Raw genomic sequence first — 21,474 nt, forward strand, 5'->3', positions numbered from 1 at the left:
GCATTTCAACGTAACTTATCTGTTTTCCATTCTATCCCCATAGAAATGAACCCCAGTGCTTAGTTTGCTTTTTTATGGATTTGTTAATCTGTGCTATTTGTGAATCTTGTTATTGTTGATAACGGAGTTTTTGACTAGTCACTGCAATCAACCTCTTATCAATTAGTCTGAAACATCAACTTGCATTTATACAAAATCTCTTTGAATCTTGAACGGGATGAAAGGGATGAAAGCTGTTTCAGTGGGAATCAATAATGTTCACCTGGGGAAAGCAGCAGGCATCGCACGTACGGCACCAAGTGCGAGAAATGTTTTCTGATACCTGTTAATTATCACAAAAACAAACCATTTTAATCCGAACGGAAAGACGGCCATTCTAAACGGGAACACGGGCTGTAATTGAGCACTAGTTAGGACAGGACACTTTGTTTCTAGTCTTTATTTTTTAACCAGTATCAGAATCAATGTCCAAGGAGATTTCACCACCTTCTTCAGCTCTTCCCTGAATTTAGTTTGAGTAGCTGCATAGATACACGTGTTTGTACATGAACTCAAATACATGAGCATATATCCGGTTTCACTGGCGATGTATGCATGAGCTGTATAATCACCTCGGTAATGCGCGGTGTTTGTCAGTCTGGTAGTTAAAAAACTAACCATAGTTGTCAGCCACAACACTATGAAACTGCCTGATACACTGAATAGTAAAATAATAGATTTCCTTCGGTGCTCCATCTCGGGATCGCTCTGAATCTCACTGCTGTGACCCCGGAGTCCCCTGCGGGCTCTACTGGCCACTAAAATATGTCTGACTGTCAAACAATTAAACAGTAATATCAGAGCAAACGGAATCCATGTCGTTAATACACTTTGCATCCATGAGAATCCGACGCCTGCAGGCGAAGTAAAAAAGTCAATTCTGGGGCGACAACCCCAATGAATATTGTTAATTATTCGTTCAAATTTATACGCAAACAAAAATGGGATGCTCTGGAAATAGATCAGGACAGAGAGCGTTGTTATAGCCGCGGCTGCCGTTCTCACTGTCCAATACTTTGTTTTAAACTTTTGACAACATATAGCTACAAATCGGTCAATTGTGAACAAGATTGTAAACCACACCGACATATTCAGGCTGGTAGAATTGATGTAAATAATAAACTTACAAACGGCAGTGTAGGACAGGAAGGAATGTGGAAAGTGATATGTACAAATGTGATACGCTATTACATTGAAGTTCGTGACCAGTAGATCTGCTGTTGCCATGGCCACCATGTAGACAGAGACAGATTTGGAAAGGCCGCAGTTTCCTCGGGAGAGTATCACGATTGTCAGTAGGTTCGCTGTAAGAGAGAGGGACAAGAGGTCAGTAACAGCATATTTTAGAAAGATGTTAAGATGTCTTCCTATTATATTTTTATAAAGTCGATTGCTGATGACATTTTGTGCAAAGTAATACATCATTCTACACTCAATATCGAGGGACTGAGAATCGGCAGTCCAGCACACTTCAGTCAGACGTTCTCCTCTACATCGGGGAGACCAAACGCTTTGTGGAACACCTCTGTTCAGTCCGTAAGCCTGACCCCGAGCTTCCGGCAGCCTGTCACTTTAATTCCCCGCTCTAATCCCACTCTGACCTCTTCGTCCTCGGCCTCCTAAAATGTTCCAATGAAGTGCAAGGCAAACTCGAGGAACTGCACATCATCTTTCGTTTAAGGCACTTTGCAGCCTTCCGGACTCAAGATCGAGTTGAACAATTTCAGACCAATAATCTCTCCCCACACATTGCTCCCTTTCCTCGCGTTTTTTTCCCTCAAAATCTTTCCCCCTCCTTTATTTTTATTTTGTTTCCCTCTGTTTTCCATGGTAGCTGGCAATTATTCCGCCATTTACAGCCCATCTAGAATCACCGTTTGTTTCCTATCTTGTGGTATTACTCAATTCAGCCCATCATCCCCTTTGTCCCTCAAATCCCTTCTGCCTTCCACCCTATCATATAACCTTCCATGTTTCCATCTTTCCACACCCCCCCCCCCCGCCTCCCCTGTTCAGGGCCCCAGCACTTCCTTAAGATTACGTTACTTTTCGAACTATTGCCTGGTGTGACGAAGGGCCATCGAGCTGAAACGTTAACTCCGTTTCTCTCTCCACAGATGCTGGCTGACCCGCTGAGATTTCCAGCATTTTCTGTTTTTGCTTCAGTCAGATGTTGCCGGGACTGTGGCCGAGGGTCACTCGGAATCAATCAATGAAGAGCGATCCCAACACCACCGACACCCAGGCACAGACGGATCAATGGCTGGGGCGAGGTCGGAGGCCCACTGGCAATATTGGATCAGCCGTCATACATCTCTCCCGATTGTTATTGCAATCGCTATCGCCCTGACACCAGTTTGAGGGTCCATGCACATTCCAGCTTTGCGTTCCGGTCCAGGAATGGTACAGTTACAGATAAAAGCCCCTAAAAGCGGATCCTTAGATGGTTCTGTAACTTGTTCATATTCGAGAGACAATAAAGAAGCGGGTTCCTTTACACATATCCAAACACATATTTCAATGCAGTGTGGAGCGCTTAAATCATCCCGCCATGAGGCTGGTACCGTTAGATTCAAGGAGCCAGTTTTATAAGGTACTACCGCAGGGAGTAATCGATGGGATTTTACAGTGAATTTCATTGGTTTAATTGGCGAAGTGGGTCCTGGGAGTGGCATCGGGACCCACTTCGTCAATTTCCAAACAGTTACTAGAAATATATCACTTCAAATAAAGAATCCAGCTGAGACAAACATTAAGTTTAAGTCAAAACTCCACGCTTTTTCTATTTACAATCACCCGGAGGGAACTGTTCAGTAACGGAGCGGGAGCTGGTGGAGCCGCAAAGGTTCTTGGCAGCCGATGGGAGAGGAGAAGCTCCCTGAGTGGCAATTATTGCTCCAAATATATTTCAGAGTCCTCTGTTTGGTGGAGCTGGCTGCAGTACAAGGACTTATCAGATTAATGGAGACAGGGAACAAAGGCACATAAGTAACGATTATATGGCTACCAAGCTGTAGTGAACTACGTACTGTTAGAGCGGCCGGGGCATCAGCCTTGCCCTCCCTCAGTATATGGAGCAACATTGAGCTCCCAGCACCCAATCACCAGCAACCAGAACAGCGCATCAGCGACCGCGCGGACTGCAAGAATTCTCTCTGATAATCATCGACTTCTCCCAGTGGATCAATGACTGCAATGAAGAAATTCTCTGAAACTTATATAATCATTAACAGTGACGTTGTCAACAGCTGTTAGGCAACAGGATATATTGACTTACCGGGAACACTGACAGTTGCGAAGAAAGGATAGTAAATGTCCCTAATCTGCAAAATTGTTGGCCGTGACATTTTTGGAAGAATATCTGACTGCTGTCCGGCTTCACGATTCTGACTGTAGTTCCTCTGAGATCCGATAACGCTCGCCCTTTATAGGACAATCGGTGCCCTTGTGAGAAAATCAGGTTACCCAATAATTGGCGTTAGTTCCAGTCACTTAACAAACAAGGCTAGATTTTCTACTGCAGCGTGGCTGGAGGCTTATGGGGAAATTGTACAACTCCCTAAGTGAAACTCCGTCCATTAAATCAATGAACGGAAAAAAACACCCAGAGGGAACTTACCCTCAAGGGAAGACCCCTCCTGGATTCTGCATCAGGTTCTTGCAGCCTCATATTACTTCAGTGAAAGCTGTACATAATGAAAATTGCTCTGTATTGTGATTATGAATGGGCTTTAACATTACTGGTGTGCGCCTATCCTAACATTACTGGAGATCACGCTACTCTAAAATTACTGGTTGTGATTCTAACATTACTGGTGGTGACCGTACTGTAACATCAATGGTGGTGAAGCTACTTTAACATTACTGGTGGTGACCTTACTCTAACATTACTGGTGGTGACCCCACTCTAACATTACTGGTGGTGGCTCCACTCTACAATTATTGGTGGTGACCCTACGCCAGCATTACTGGTAGTGAACCTAGTCCAACATTACTGGTGATAAAACGACTCTAACATTACAGGTGTAACTCTACTCTAACATTACTAGTGGTGATTCTAAGCTAACATTACTAGTAGTAACTCTAATCTAACATTAATGGTGGTGACCCTTCTCTATCATTACGGGTGTTGACCCTACTCTAACATCATTGGTGATGACTCTACACTTCCATTACTGATGGAGATTCTACTTTAATGCTAATGGTGCAGATTCTACACTGACCATAATGTTATTGACCCTAATCTAACGTTAATGATATTGAACCAAGGCATTATTGACGGTGACCCAACTACAACGTTATTGGTGCTGACTCTACTCTGACATTACTCGTGTTGAATCTATCCAACATTAGTGGTGGTGAACCAAATATAACATTACTGGTGTTGAATCCACTCCAACATTAGAGTGGTGAACCAAATATAACATTACTGGTGGTGACCCTACTCCAACATTATTGATTATGACCCTACCATCTTTAATAATTCGCTAGAAAATGTATTATGCCAGAGGACTTGCCGATAGCTAACATGATATCTATATTTAACAAGAGGGATAGAATATTCGCAGGAATTATAGACCAGTCAGCTTAACATCGGTGATCAGAAAAATAATAGAATCCCGAATAAAGAAGAAAACAGAATAACATCTAGATACCAAAAATATAATAACGAATAGTCAGCATGGATTTCAAAAGGGAAAGACTTCTTGACCAACCTCATTGATTTTTTGAAGAGGTAAGAGAGACATTGGGCAATGGTAATGAAGCAGATGTAATTTATCTCGATTTTCATGGGACCTACTATAAGGTACCCCATAATAGGCTGATGAACAAGGTCAGAAAATGAAGAGTCAGGGGACGACTATCAGAATGCATAGCTAGCTGGCTTCAAGACAGAAAGCAGAGAGTAGCAGTAACAGGTAGCTATTCACAATGGCATAAGATGTGTTGTGGTGTTCCACAAGGATCAGTGCTAGGACCACTGTTGTTCACAATTTATATTATTGATTTAATCTTTGGAATCTAAAACACCATTTCTAAATTTGTGGACGACACCAAACTAGGGGCGATAATCAATACTGTGGAGTACTGCAACAAATTACAGGACATTAATAAACTTGCAGAATGAGCATATAATTGGCAAATTAAGTTCAACACAGATAAATGTGAGGTATTACATTTTGGTAGGAAGAATAGAGCGGTCACTTGTTACTTGGAGAAAGCAAGTCTAGGTGGGGTAGAGGAACAAAGGGACATTGGAGTACAAATACACAAATCGCAAAAGGCTGCGACACAGGTTAATAAGGCTATAAAAAGCGAACCAAGCACTAGGGTTTATTTCTAGCGATATTGAATTGAAAAGTCGGGTTAGTTATGCTAAACCTGCAGCGAACCTTTGTTAGACCACATTTAAAGTACTGCATACAGTTCTGGTTGTCATATTATAGAAGAATATAGAGGCACTGGAGAGGGTGCATTTATAAGGATGATACCAGAAATGCGAGGGTATACATATCAGGAAAGGATTAACAGACTGGGTCTCTTTTCTCTTGAAAAAAGAAGGTGGAGGGTCGGCCGAATAGAGGTCTTTAAATTATGAAATGTTTTGATAGAGTGGGGAAGAGTATAACTATAAGACAATCATCAAGAAATCCAATGGGGAGTTCAGAAGAAAACTCTTTATCCAAAGAGTGGTGAGAATGTGGACGTTGCTACCACAGGGAGTGGTTGAAGCGAATAGTAGAGATGCATTTAAGGAGCGGCGAGAGCACAATATGAGGGAGAAGGGAATAGAGGTTTCTGCTGATAGATGTAAACATAGAAACATAGAAACATAGAAAATAGGTGCAGGAGCAGGCCATTCAGCCCTTCTAGCCTGCACCGCCATTCAATGAGTTCATGGCTGAACATGAAACTTCAGAACCCACTTCCTGCTTTCACGCCATACCCCTTGATCCCCCGAGTAGTAAGGACTTCATCTAACTCCCTTTTGAATATATTTAGTGAATTGGCCTCAACTACTTCCTGTGGTAGAGAATTCCACAGGTTCACCACTCTCTGGGTGAAGAAGTTTCTCCTTATCTCGGTCCTAAATGGCTTACCCCTTATCCTTAGACTGTGACCCCTTGTTCTGGACTTCCCCAACATTGGGAACATTCTTCCTGCATCCAACCTGTCCAAACCCGTCAGAATTTTAAACGTTTCTATGAGGTCCCCTCTCACTCTTCTGAACTCCAGTGAATACAAGCCCAGTTGATCCAGTCTTTCTTGATAGGTCAGTCGCACCATCCCGGGAATCAGTCTGGTGAATCTTCGCTGCACTCCATCAATAGCAAGTATGTCCTTCCTCAAGTTAGGAGACCAAAACTGTACACAATACTCCAGGTGTGGCCTCACCAAGGCCCTGTACAACTGTAGCAACACCTCCCTGCCCCTGTACTCAAATCCCCTCGCTATGAAGGCCAACATGCCATTTGCTTTCTTAACCGCCTGCTGTACCTGCATGCCAACCTTCAATGACTGATGTACCATGACACCCATGTAGTAGCGGAAAGACGGGAGGAGGCTCGAGTGGAGCATAACCGCCGGCATGGACTGGTTGGGCCAAATTATCTGTTTCTGTGCCATATATCCTGTGTAATCCTATGTAACGAAAATCGTTTTTGATGTTTGTTGTAACGTGGAACAGATTTTACGAGAAGAGAGACTCTTTCCCTCCCTTATTTCTGACGCTTTTACTTTTGCTTTTCTGACTGAATCACAATAATATTGGAGACTCAGGAGTCAAACTAGTATCTGCAGCACTGAGACACAAGGACTGTAAAACGCAGAGACTGGAGTAAGTGACACTCCAGATTTTAACCTAACACACCAGCCTGGCCGGAACATTTCGGGGCGGGTCGTGCACCCGTTTCACATCCCGCCAATTTTACCATTGACCAATTAATGCTTGGCTGGTTAGATTATAATAATTCTAGGTTTTATTCATATGATGCAATATAGTGTATTATTGTAGAAATTATATTAGTGCTGTAATGATCTCTGGTTAGACATTATCTGGAGTACTGCTTTTGTAACTGGGCACCACACCACGGAAAGGTTATATTGGCCATGGAAGGGTGCAGCGCAGTTGATCAAAATGATACCGGGGCTGAAAAGGTTAAATTATGAGGACAAGTTGCATAGGCTAGGCTACTATTCCCTTGAGTAAAGAAGATTAAGGGGTGATCTAATTGAGGTGTTTATAGGATTTGATATGGTAGATAGAGAGAAATTGTTCCCTCTGGTGGGCGGATACCAGAATAGTGGGGAGGGAGGGGGGGGGCACATACACTTAAAATTAGAGCTAGACCGTTCAAGGGTAATTTCAGGAAATGCTTCTTCAAACAAAGGTTGAAATGTGGAGCCCTCTTCCTGTTGAGGTTTGGTGTCAATTGGAGATTTCAAAAGGGAGATTGGTAGATTGTTCATAGCTAAGGATATTAAGGGTTTACTGACCCAAGCTGGCGTTAAGATACAGACCAGCCATGATCTAATTTAATGCAAGGCCAATCTCGAGGGACTGAATGACAACCTGCTGTTCCTATTCCCTACCCTCCTTGCTACGTTCCTAATTCAATTCAATATTGCCTCTTGGAGCTGGAGATAATCCGGATTTTAATTATTAATCTTTCGATTATAGGATAACAATCTGACAGGTGGTTGCGTTGAAGATCTCAGGTCGGCATTCAGTATGAACCAATCTGTATTAACGCTGTACCTGGACGGAAATCAGTTCACGGACCTGTGTGTTCCCGATATGCGAAACCTCATCCTGCAGTGTAAAAATGTCGAGCTGATCCAGTGAGTGTTTGTGTTAATGTTGAATGAGTAAATAATTCGATCGTTTTGTAAATGATGCTTTCTGTTATAAAATAAAATGGGTGAGATTTTCTTCTGGGGTGGTATCACAAATAGGATGAAACATCGCAACTGCCGCCTGTAGTATTCCGCTTGCGATATTCTGTTCCATTAGCATCATAGAGGATAATTTTAATCGAACTCGCAGGGCGGGAATCCCAATGTTTGAGATGGAATACGAGTTCTACACCCTGCCCAATATTGTCGTCCACTTGCTTCAGTAGAGAGCAAAATCAGGTTGGATGAAAAATCAGCGTCGCATCCAAACTTGTCAGTTTCCAGACAGATCGGTGAGATTAAATTTGCTCCCGGAGCTGAATATCAGGTCCTGCACATAACAGAGGCTTCTGCGCATGTTGCACACAGCACAAATAATTTCTACCCCATAGGTTCTTGCAGCACAGAAGAGGGCATTCGGTCCATCATGCCTGTGCTGGCTATTTGAAAGAGATTTCAAATTAATCTCACCCCCTTGATGTTTCCCTATCCCCATGGAATATATTTCATTTACAAGTATATTTCCAATCTCCTTTCGAAAGTAGAAAAGTGCATTTTCTTGTATGATTGAAATGTTACAAGTGCTTGTGTCATGTCGCTCTAATCTATTAGTTGTCTGTTTACCTCTGTTTCAGACCATGGAGGAATCAATTCAGTTCAGATGGACAGAAACAGCTCAGGTCGCTGAGAGAATGCAGGCCTGGACTGCGAGTGTTTGTGTGATCACCGGCCCGAGGAAGCGATTGTTAATCGGTCTGCGAACATAGCATAAAATGTGTATTGCTGAGATCCATAAACAATTAAATTTGATAAACGCGAGATTGAAGTTTATCCAAAACAACAAGGGCTGAAGTCTGCAATAAAACTAGAAATACAGGAAGTACAAATCGGGCTATAGTTATTTTTAAAGATAAATATAGCTTTATTGACCATCCGTGACCGTCGAGAAACTGGGGGAATCAGGTCCAACGTTGGTTTTACACCCCGCCCGATTTTAGTCTCCATTGAAGTGAACGGAAGCAATATCGGGCGGGATGTCAATTCTGTATTCCATCCGCTCTCGTGCACTCCGGCCCTGGGATTTATGTTAAAATTAGCGCCACGCGAGAACACGTTTAGGAGGAAGATCCTTGGACAGAATTTTTGTTTAAAAACTTGAAACATTTATTTTATCAGATTAGGTGCGTGTTGATTAAATGTCTTTAACTCCTTTACCCTGCTAATCAGCTTGCAGAGTTAAATAACAGGTCCACTCCTGCCCGCTCTGTCTTTGTAAGTGCTTTTCCACCGCCAAGAAAGAGAAAATCAGAAGAGATGTAGAAAGAGAAAGGATTGTAGAGAGAGGGATAAATAAAAAGAGATGCAGAAATCGAGGAGATACAGGAAGAGAGAGAACGCGGGACAATTTGATGCAGAAAGAGAAAGGGATGGAAAGAAACAAAGATGAAGAATGAGTGAAAAACCAAGAGAGGGAGATACATAAAGAGAGAGATATACAAATAGAAAGAGATAGATTTAGAGAGCAGCACAGAATGAGGAATTGAAAAAAGAGAGATGGCGATACAGAGAGAGAGCAGAGATTGGTGTGTTATAATATAGAAGACAAACAGACATGTCACAGTATAATCGTCGCCCATAAGCGCTCATAAATGCAGACCTTTTATTACCCAAACTTGGTGCAGCTAATAACTAATGTGGAGAGATACAGTGAGGCAAACAATGAGAATCACGCCAGGGTCAGAGAAGCAGCAGAGAGATCAGACAGACAGACAATTACCAGCGACAGTCTTATTCCGCGTTATTTCCTCGGCATCATCCGTCCCCTCAAAGGGAAATTCAGAACTAAACATGGGAGAAGGAATTAGTTGACGCTGCCATTTTTCTAGGGTTTCTGGTAAAGTTACGGTGAGAGATTCGCAGAAACCCAGGAAACTCCAAGCGACCGCTACTGAGAGACTGAGGTCGAGTAATTACTCATGGTTTTTGCCAAGAAATGAGCGTTCGGTACTAAATTCGGGCGGCAATGTATCTTCGCCAGACCACCTCTGGAAGTGTCGTCCAAGTGTCCGCGGCAACCCTGCCCCTAAAAAATGATATACCAATCATGGGGCTAACGCCTGTTTTAGGATCAGGATGCCAAATTCGTGATCGATTGTGAAGAGCATGCGCAGTGCATGCTCCACTCAATTTTTCCAGGTATGCAATGGCCTAACGAGTGATCCCTAAAGTCACCTTGGGATGTCGCCGAGACAAGGTAAGTAAAATACATTTTGACGTGCCTTAATGTGGGTTCAGGTGGAGCAAGACTGGGACCTGGATTTACAATCTTGCTGTTAGCTCCCTTCCTTCACCATGGCTGGATTTCTATCCCTGCCTGCCGAACGTAGGCCATACGCCCCCGTTCTTGCTCCGCCATGCAATGAGATCATGGTTGATCATTGACCCTCAACTCCACTTTCCCACCCGATGCCCATATACCTTGATTCCCGTCCAGTCCAAAAATCTATCTATCTCAGCCTTGAATATATGCAGAGACGCGGTATCCACAGCCCTCTGGAGCAGAGAATTCCTCCTCATCTCGGTCTTAAATGGCCTAACCCTTATCCTGAAGCTATGTCCACTAGTTCTAGACACCCCAGCCAGGGGAAACAACCTCTTAGCGTTTACCCTGTCATTTCCTTTCAGAATCTTGTATGTTTCAAGAGATCACCTCTCATTGTTCTAAACTCCAGCGTATAGGTCCATTCTCTGCAATCTCTCATCAAAGGACAGCCCTGTCATCCCAGGAATCAAACTCGTGAACTTTTGTTGGACAGCCTCCAAGACAAGTATACCTTCCTTAGATAAGGAGTCAAAAATTGTGCACAGGTGTGGTCTCACCAATTTCCTGTACACTTGTAGCAAGAATTCCTTACTCTCATACTCCAACTTCTTCAATAAAGGCCAACAGGCCATTTGCCTTCCTTATTGATTGCAATACCTGCATGCCAGCTTTTTGTGTTTCTTGCAGAAGGACACCTAAATCTCTCTGAGCAGCAACATTTAAAAGTTTCTCGCCATTTATAATGATTCTGTTTTTACTATTCTTCCTACCAAAGTGAATAACCTCACATTTCATTGCATTATACTCATTCTACCACCTTACTGCCCACTTCCGTAGTCTATGTATATCTCTTTGCAGTCTCTTTGTGTTCTCCTTACAGCGTACTGCCGCACCTCGCTTTGTATCATCAGCAAACTTGGAAATATTACGCGTGGTCCATTCACCTCGGTCATTAATATAGATTATAAATAGCTGCGACCCCATCACTGATTCTAGCGACACTCCACTAGGTACAGCCTGCCAATCTGAAAAAAGACCGTTTATCACTGCTTTCTATTTTCTGTCCGTTAACCAATCCTCTATCCATGCTAATACATTACCTACAATCCCATGAGCCTTTACCTTGTGCAATAACCTTTTATGTGTTGTAGAATGCCTTTTGGAAATCCAAATATACTACATCCACTGGTTCCCGTTTAACTACCTTGCAAGTTATACACTCAAAAAACTCCAATGAATGTGTCAAATACGATTTCCTTTTCTTAAAACCATGTTCACTCTGCCTTATGATTTTAAGTGCTCTGATACTACTTCCTTCACAATAGATTCCTTTTATTTTCCCGACGATTGATGTCAGGCTACATGTCCTGCAGCTCTCTGTTTTCTCAACCCCTCCATTCTTGTAAACGATATTACATTTGCTAGCTTCCAATCCACTGGGACCGTTCTAGAATCTAGGGAATTTTGGTAGATAAACACCAATGCGTCCATTACCTCTGCAGCCACCTCTTTAGAACCCTTGTATGTAGGCCGCCAGGTTCAGGGGATTGGTCGAATTTTAGTCCCATTAGTTTCTCTAGTACTTTTCCTCTTCTTATATTAATTACATTAAGTTCCTCGCCCTCAAAGACCCTTGGCTTCATATCATATTAGGTATGCTTTTTGTGTCTCCTCTGTGAAGATAGATACACAATATTTGTGCACGTTACTGCCATTTCCTTATTCCCTATAAAAATTTCTCGTGCTTCAGCATCTAAGAGACCATTGGTTACTTTTGCTACTCTTCTTTTTTTTACATACTTGTAGAAGCTCTTACAATCTGTTTTTAAATTTCTTGCTAATTTTCTTTCATGTTGTTTTTTCACTTTTTATCAATTTTTTAGTCATCCGTTGCTGGTTTCTGAAACTCTCACAATCCTCAGGCGTATTACTACTCTTCACAACATTATAAGCTACTTTTTCAATCTAATGTGATCACTAACTTCTTTAGTTAGTGACGGATGGATCACTTTTCCCATGGAGTTGTCGTTTCTCAATAGAATGTATTTTTATTGCGAATGATAAAATATTTATTTAAATGCTAGCCCTGCTTATCAACCGCCATACTTTTAAATTTATTTTTACAATTTACCATAGACAATTCACCCCTCATAACTATGTAATTGGCTTTATTTTAATTTCAGAATCTAGTTTCGGAATTATGCAAGTCACTATCAAATGTACTGTGAAATTCCATCATATTATGATCACTCTGCTCCAGAGGATCCTTTACTATGAGATTGCTAATGAACTCTGGCTCATTACACAATACAACATATAAAATAGCCTGTTCCCTGGTTGGTTCCATGACATATTGTTCCAGGAAGCTGTCCCGAATGCATTCTATGAGCTAGTCGTCATTTACCAATTTGAATTGTCCAGTCTATATGAAGATTAATGCTCCCCACGATTATTGCATTACCTTTGTTAGAAACTCCTACTATTTATTGATTAATATTCTGTCCAACGGTATAGCTACTTTTAGGGGGGCTGCATACTACTCGCACCAGTGTTTTATGCCCCTGTTATTCCTTATCTCCAGCCTTACTGATTCTACTTCCCGATCTTCTGAGCGTAGATACTTTCTCTCTCCTGTCCTTATGTGATCCTTTATTATCAGGGCTACCTCCCCACTTTTCCATTCTGTATGCCTTTTCGAAACGTCAAGTATCCTGGAACATTTAGTTACCAACCTTGGTCACGTTGCAACCTGGTCCCTCTAAAGGATATTAGATCAAACCCAGTTATCTCTATTTGTGCCACAAGTTCATCTATCTTGTTACGAATGCTTCATGCATTCAGATAAGGAGCCTTTAGTTTAATTTGTTTGCCATTATTTTCTGCTTTGACCTTATTCTCTGCTGCACTGATACCATTAAACGTTCTGTCCCTTCCTATCACACTCTGCTTATTTTTAACCGAATTGCTACACTGCTCTATTGCTTTGACTTTTCTCTTCAGGTTTCTAAATTTTTCCTCACCTTACCCCTCCGCCAATGAAAGGTGGCTGGTCTTCATCATCAACAACGTCAAGTTGCTCTGATATAGCGCCTTAAATGTAACGGTTACCAAACACAATTTGACACCATGAACTTTACCGAGGGCGGCCAGGAGCGCATTGAAATAGTAGAGAATTGAGGTAACGAAAGCCTGATGAGGAGTTGAACACATGTTTTATGCCTCTACATTCAGCTGAAAAGCTGTGACACAGAAGCAGAAATATGTGTGTGCAACTGAATGATGCGCTGTGTGTCTAGAAATTACTGTTTGCGATATTAGCATATTCAATTTAAATTGTAATATTTAATTGGAATCCCTCCATGCCATTCTAATTGTGGCTTTTAACGTTTCATTCGTGAATGGCAGGCGACGTTGCTTGAAATAAGTGAGTTAACTATTCCAATACCAATACTGTGCAGCTGTTTTGGATCGATAATAATAGACCCACGTTCGGGATCTGGATGAATGTTAAATAAGAGACAAGACAAATGAAGTAAAGAATAAAACACCGTTTACTGAGAGAAAAGAAACATAATAATACAGTTTACGAAGAAAAGAGAAGTATGATGAGATGCAACAAAGCCCACGGCCTTCAGCCCGTCAGGAACTCCGTAACGACGGCTGGTCTGGAGCCTTGGGGGTCCCGGCACCACTCACGAATCACGATCCAAGGTGAAGTTCAAAGAGCTACGGGACAGTGCTGTTTCTTTATACTATTAAACAATCATTCTATTGAACAAAACATGGGTGCATGTAGCTTATGGCCAACCCCTAATCTGTAAGGTCCCAGCTGCTCCTCCACAAAGCATGAGATCTCGAGGCGCTGACTGTCTCATAACAAGCTGGTGTGCGTCTCAAGGTTGCTTTCCCTCTCGCTCTCTCTCTATAGCAACAACATTCCACGGGCCATGGGACAGAAACACACTGTAAATGTCTAAATATCATAATTAACGGTATGTGATTAACCCCATATAATACAATCCAGCCTTGATATTTAGACATTCTAAGTAATATAATCAAGTTGAAGGCGTAATGCATCAGTTACACATTGAGTATGCGTAAGCAACGCCAGCAATCTACACCAAAGAATACATACAAGCAGTACTATCAGTAAAAAATAATGCGATGAGTAAAACAACGATTGGATGTATTAACAGCTTCAAAGCGGCGGATGTTTTTGGGGACCAGCTGTAAAGGATGTCCCACTAATGGTGTACCATAAGGTTAGTGACCGTTGTCGCAACTCTGACCAAGGCGCCTTCACTGTAACTCATAGCAACATGCAGAGTATGAAGAGTACGCCCTCGTTTGCTCAGTTTGTCAGTGACCTTTTGATTATCTTTTAGAAATTGAGCTAAACGAGTTAGGTCTACAGTGGGAGGAAGGTTAGTAATGCCTAGGACAGTGCAATGGCACACAACATTTTTCCATCGTCCCAATCGATATGACCTATTAGAATGAAGGTGATATATGGTATACACATCTTTAAAGCAAGCATTTAGAGGAGGATCTTTACGGGCGCCATCAAGATAAATGGGATAGACACTAATAATACAAACATGATTCTGTCCGATTTCATGTAAAATTGTATCATTGTATGGTACAAGTGTCCAAATACATGTTCCCATTGTATGTTGTAGGGAGCATGGTTCAAACACAGGTGTGTGCAGAGGACACACCATACCGAAAGGCTATATTTAACAATCTTGAGCTTGGTGAGTTCTATTGCTATCATTAATCCATCCACCCTTGAACTCGAGTACCCACAGATTTTGGCCATAGAGGTGGGGAAGCACTATAAACTGCCACCAAATGTTGTTTTTTGTGATATTTACTATTCTCATAGTAAAGTTACACCCCTGGTAATCCAATGTGTATGTTGCATATCAGCTTTTAACCCCTATATTTCTATTGCCGAAGTGGAATATTTTGCTCCAACTATTTGCATGCCCTGACATGGCAATACGTTCTAACTCGGCCCTTAATAGTTGCCGGGTTACTTCTTCAAACATGCATTGTGTGTGATGACCTAATTTTTGCTTTCGCCCGGTAGCACTCCCTAGCTCTTGAGTAGTTTTATCTATGTGTTCCCATCGCATTACGTCCGACAGCCAACTAGAAAACATCAGTTCTGTGAGAATTCTGTCCCATGCATTTCACAATCGAATTGCATCTCCAGTGAGTCTCCCTACCTTTTGTATTTTGTTTTGTAAGGTCTCGATATCCACAGAGTTTAATGCTCCTATCCCTGTTCCTACGCATCCTAATATTGTGGCTAAAATATCACGCCTTTGTCTCACTGAGGTTTTCATATTTGCTTTAATTGTTGTTATATTACAAGTGTCAGACGGCTTGTCCGCATACCAGACTTGTAGTGTGAAATTTAATATGGGTGGGGATGTAAGCACAGGTGGACATGTAGAGTGTAGTCGTTGCAAATGATCCATGGGGCTCTTAGAATGCTTATCTACATGCATTGACCAAAAGTGGCCCATAATCTCCCTACCAGTGATTACGGAAGCATTTGTACATCCATATCATAGACTCGCATTTAACTTAATTTCGCCTAACATAGTGTCATAGAAACATAGAAACATAAAAACATAGAAACATAGAAAATAAGTGCAGGAGTAGGCCATTCGACCCTTCGAGCCTGCACCGCCATTCAATGAGTTCATGGCTGAACATGCAACTTCAGTACCCCATTCCTGCTTATTCGCCATACCCCTTGATCCCCCTGGTAGGAAGGACTACATCTAACTCCTTTTTGAATATATTTAGTGAATTGGCCTCAACAACTTTCTGTTGTAGAGAATTCCACAGGTTCACCACTTTCTGGGTGAAGAAGTTTCTCCTCATCTCGGTCCTAAATGGCTTAGCCCTTATCCTTAGACTGTGACCCCTGGTTCTGGACTTCTCCAACATTGGGAACATTCTTCCTGCATCTAACCTGTCTAAACCCGTCAGAATTTTAAGCGTTTCTATGAGATCCCCTCTCATTCTTTTGAACTCCAAAGAATACAAGCCCAGTTGATCCAATCTTTCTTGATATGTCAGTCCCACCATCCAGAGAATCAGTCTGGTGAACCTTCGCTGCACTCCCTCAATAGCAAGAATGTCCTTCCTTAAGTTAGGAGACAAAAACTGTACATGATACTCCAGGTGTGGCCTCACCAACTGTAGTAACACTTCCCTGCCCCTGTACTCAAATCCCCTCGCTATGAAGGCCAACATGCCATTTGCTTTCTTAACCGCCTGCTGTACCTGCATGCCAACCTTCAATGACTGATGTACCATGACACCCACGTCTCGTTGCACCTCCCCTTTTCCTAATCTGTCACCATTCAGATAATAGTCTGTCTCTCTGTTTTTACCACTAAAGTGGATAACCTCACATTTATCCACATTATACTTCATCTGCAATGCATTTGCCCACTCACCTAACCTATTCCAAGTCACTCTGCAGCCTCAAAGCATCCTCCTCGCAGCTCCCATTGTTTGACGTAATGCTGCGGGCCCAACTCCTTAACCACGTGACGTTGTGCAATAACGACACATTGGGGTGCATATTGCATATCATTGTCATATCTTTTTGCCACTTGATTGATAACGTGATGCTGGCCCCCGTGCTTACTGTTAATAGCACCTGTCCTGAGCCTCCCCAGTACCCGCATGCGTCACAAGTGACGCTCCAGTGTCCTATAGTGCAAGCTTGCCCAGAAGGACAGGTAAAGTTGTCTTGCGTATGATCAGTGTTAGCTCACCACCACCCTATACGGCTATCCCATGCTGTGTTTGAGGATGGAAGTAGCACAGTCACAGATAATGAGACATAGAGACTGGCCAGCACGAGTTGGTAAGTCGCCATTTTAACAGAATTCCTGTGGGAGGAAACATAAGTATATTAATTTCAGCCTCGTTTAGTCAATTTACCCTTGTCAACACAGAGAGGAATATCTTGACCAGTTAGAAGCACCTAATAAGTGTTTCCTTCTCCTTTCGCTAAGATTTCCCCTGATTGTAAGTGTGTCTGGGGGTACTGCACCCACACTTTTGCTCCTTCACAAACTGTGTCCTGAGTCTGATTTTCTTTTTCAATAGTAGGGACACTAACTTTGCCTAACATGTGTCTTATGAGAGTCCCCCCGCCGTAGTGGTCGGTGATTCAGATTGCGCACTGCTTGTGGTAAGACCTTTAACCACCCTTGCAATGTATTAGTGGGAGTTAATATTTTAATCTGTTGCTTAAGTAGTCCATTCATGCGTTCTAGTAACCCTGCAGCTTGCGGATAGTAAGGTATGTGAAACATCCAATAGATCCCGTTGTCTACCGCCCACTGTTGCACTGTTTGACCTGTGAAGTGCGACCCATTGTCGGACTGCACTTCTGCTGACTCACCGTAGTATGTGATTAAATTCTCCAGTCCTTTAATCGTACTTTGTTGATTCGCTTTAGTCACTGGATAAGCTATCAAAAGTCCAGAATAGGTATCAACAGCAGTGAGAAAATATTGGAATCGTTGTTGCAATGTTAAAGGTCCTACATAATCAACTTGCCAAAATTGTGCTGGTTGAGTCCCTCTCTTAATATGAGCACCGGGTTGTCGTTGTAGGGGAAAATGCTTCACTTTTTGACAAATTTCACAGGTGTTTATGATCTGTTTAACACCGTCCGTAGTTAAATGTAGCCCCCTATTTCGTGCCCAACTGTCCAGATTTATGGTGGACCCACTTGCCTATGCCATATTCTTCCTCTTCCGCCTCTTCGACAGCCCGTACCCGGGCTATATTATCAATGGTGTTATTATATTCAGAGGTCTTTGAAGTGTTTTTCATGTGAGCGTCCACATGGTATACAGTTATTTTCATCTTCTGGGCTTTGGACCATATTTGTTCCCATAGGTGCTTTCCCCACAAGTCTTTCCCAGTTATTTGCCAGCTATATTCATGCCGGTTTCGCATCCAGCTCGCCATGCCATTGGCTACTACCCATGAGTCAGTATATATGTGTACTTGTTGCTGTTCCTCTTCTAACGCAAGGAATACAGCTGCTAGTTCTGTTAGCTGGGTGGAGCCTCCCACGCCCTCATCATGCACAATTGTCTGGGTTTTTGGATTGAAGGCAGTGGCTCGCCATCGCCGAAGGCCATTTCGCCAGACCGCTGAGCCAGCTGTGAACCAGGCATGGCTACGTTCTTCAGGTGTTAACTGTTCAAAAGACACGCCCCAGGAGATCGGTGACTCCTGGGTTAAACTGACAGATTACTGCGTAAGTTCAGTCTCAGCTGTTTGTGGGTATTCAGCCACATGCTTCATGTAGTCGGGTGATTTCTTCTTTTCCTTTACTTTATCTGCGATATACCATTTCCAGCGCAATATGGAGCTTTGCTGCACTCACCCGACCTTGTGTGTCTCATTTTCTGAGAGAACCGAGAGTAATATGGGTAGGTCTGGTCTTAAACTGACTTTGGCGTCCCCTCTCTGTCCTTCTGTTTCTGTTAGGGCCTAATAACATGCTAATAATTGTTTCTCAAATGGCGTGTAACGAGTAGCAGCATCTGTCAATTTTCCAGACCAGAACCCTAACGGTATACGAGTGCCATGTTGAACCTGCCACAAACTCCATACTGCAGTATCCTTGTTAACGGATACCTGTAGCTCAAAAGGCTGTCCAGGCACTCGCGGGGCTAGGGGTAAAGATTAAGCTTTGGCTTCTTTGGCTGCATCAAAGGCCACCTGTTGTACCTTTCCCCACTCGAAGTGGGCCTTTTTTCGTGTTACAGCATACAGCGGTTTCAATAACATCGTGAGGTGAGGTATGTGTCTCCTCCAGTAACCCAATAGTCCCACGAACCGTTGTGTCTCAATTTTATTCGTAGGGGTGGCCATTTCTTGAAATTTATTCTTCACAGGCTCGGGTATGATGCGCTCACCCCGAGACCATTGGATCCCCAGAAACTGGACAGTCTGGCTAGGGCCCTGCACCTTCTTCGGATTTATCTCCCAGCCCCTGTCTCGCATGTGTTGGACGAAAGTAGCTAGGGCTTCTGACACCACTGCCTCGGTGGGACCCCTTATTAGTACATCATCGATGTGGTGTGCCAGTGAGACATTAGGAGCCAACGTGCACATGTCCAGGTTGCGGGCCACCAATCTGTGGCATAGGGTAGGGCTATGTAGGTAACCTTGAGGTAGGCGTTTAAACGTGTATTGCCTCCCTTCCCAAGTGAATGCAAAATGGTCCTGGGATTCTTCCGCTATTGGGATGGAGAAAAAGGCATTGGCCAGGTCGATTACCACATACCACTCCGCACCTTCTTCAGACAGCCGCTCTGTTATAGTTACTACATCCGGGACAGCGGTTGCCAGGGGAGGGGCAAATTTGTTCAGTTGTCGGTAGTCCACAGTCATCCTCCAACTTTTGTCGGGTTTCTGCACAGGGCAAATAAGGCAATTGTAGGGGGACACCGCATGTCTAATGATACCCGCCTCCACGAGCCCTTGCATGGTTTCCCCTATTTCTTTGTGTCTCCCAGGTATTCGGTACTGTTTCATAGTAACTATACGCGATGGCCATGGTATTACCGCTGGTTCCCACTTTGCTTCCCCTGCAGTCACAGTGATCTCCCGTATCCCAAATGAGAATCGCTTGAATGAGGTGTTGTGTGTGGTTCCCTTTAAAAGGTCCATCCCAATAATATGTTCTTTTACTGACGATATTGAGACCGTTACCCAGTGCGGAGGCCCATTTCACAACGCCATTCTGATAGTTGTTCGGACAGCGGGCGTTTCTGCCCCCCCGAACCCATTAAGCATCATAGAAACATAGAAACATAGAAAATAGGTGCAGGAGCAGGCCATTCAGCCCTCCGAGCCTGCACCGCCATTCAATGAGTTCATGGCTGAACATGAAACTTCAGTACCCCTTTCCTGCTTTCTCGCCATACCCCTTGATCCCCCTAGTAGTAAGGACTTCATCTAACTCCCTTTTGAATATATTTAGTGAATTGGCCTCAACTACTTTCTGTGGTAGAGAATTCCACAGGTTCACCACTCTCTGGGTGAAGAAGTTTCTCCTCATCTCGGTCCTAAATGGCTTACCCCTTATCCTCAGACTGTGACCCCTGGTTCTGGACTTCCCCAACATTGGGAACATTCTTCCTGCATCTAACCTGTCTAAACCCGTCAGAATTTTAAACGTTTCCATGAGGTCCCCTCTCATTCTTCTGAACTCCAGTGAATACAAGCCCAGTTGATCCAGTCTTTCTTGATAGGTCAGTCCCGCCATCCCGGGAATCAGTCTGGTGAATCTTCGCTGCACTCCCTCAATAGCAAGAATGTCCTTCCTCAAGTTAGGAGACCAAAACTGTACACAATACTCCAGGTGTGGCCTCACCAAGGCCCTGTACAACTGTAGCAACACCTCCCTGCCGCTGTATTCAAATCCCCTCGCTATGAAGGCCAACATGCCATTTGCTTTCTTAACCGCCTGCTGTACCTGCATGCTAACCTTCAATGATTGATGTACCATGACACCCAGGTCTCGTTGCTCCTTCCCTTTTCCTAATCTGTCACCATTCAGATAATAGTCTGTCTCTCTGTTTTTACCACCAAAGTGGATAACCTCACATTTATCCACATTATACTTCATCTGCCATGCATTTTCCCACTCACTTAACCTATCCAAGTCACTCTGCAGCCTAATAGCATCCTCCTCGCAGCTCACACTGCCACCCAACTTAGTGTCATCCGCAAATTTGGAGATACTGCATTTAATCCCCTCGTCTAAATCATTAATGTACAATGTAAACAGCTGGGGCCCCAGCACAGAACCTTGCAGCACCCCACTAGTCACTGCCTGCCATTCTGAAAAGTACCCGTTTACTCCTACTCTTTGCTTCCTGTCTGACAACCAGTTCTCAATCCACGTCAGCACACTACCCCCAATCCCATGTGCTTTAACTTTGCACATTAATCTCTTGTGTGGGACTTTGTCGAAAGCCTTCTGAAAGTCCAAATATATCACATCAACTGGTTCTCCTTTGTCCACTTTACTGGAAACATCCTCAAAAAATTCCAGAAGATTTGTCAAGCATGATTTCCCTTTCACAAATCCATGCTGACTTGGACCTATCATGTCACCATTTTCCAGATGCACTGCTATGACATCCTTAATA

At 43.2% G+C, this 21,474-nt stretch overlaps 1 protein-coding gene across 1 annotated transcript; it reads right to left on the reverse strand.

The window, feature by feature from the left end:
- Positions 1 to 438: 438 nt before the first annotated feature.
- LOC139252299 (probable G-protein coupled receptor 139) lies at positions 439 to 3,386 on the reverse strand. Its single transcript, XM_070873333.1, has 2 exons — positions 3,317 to 3,386; positions 439 to 1,343 (listed from the first exon to the last, which is right to left on the reverse strand). Exons 1-2 carry the CDS (start codon positions 3,384 to 3,386, stop codon positions 439 to 441), a joined length of 975 nt encoding a protein of 324 aa, XP_070729434.1.
- Between the last annotated feature and the right edge of the window lie 18,088 nt (positions 3,387 to 21,474).

Source organism: Pristiophorus japonicus, unplaced genomic scaffold (genome assembly GCF_044704955.1).
Source record: "Pristiophorus japonicus isolate sPriJap1 unplaced genomic scaffold, sPriJap1.hap1 HAP1_SCAFFOLD_452, whole genome shotgun sequence".
Taxonomy (NCBI): Eukaryota; Metazoa; Chordata; class Chondrichthyes; family Pristiophoridae; genus Pristiophorus; species Pristiophorus japonicus.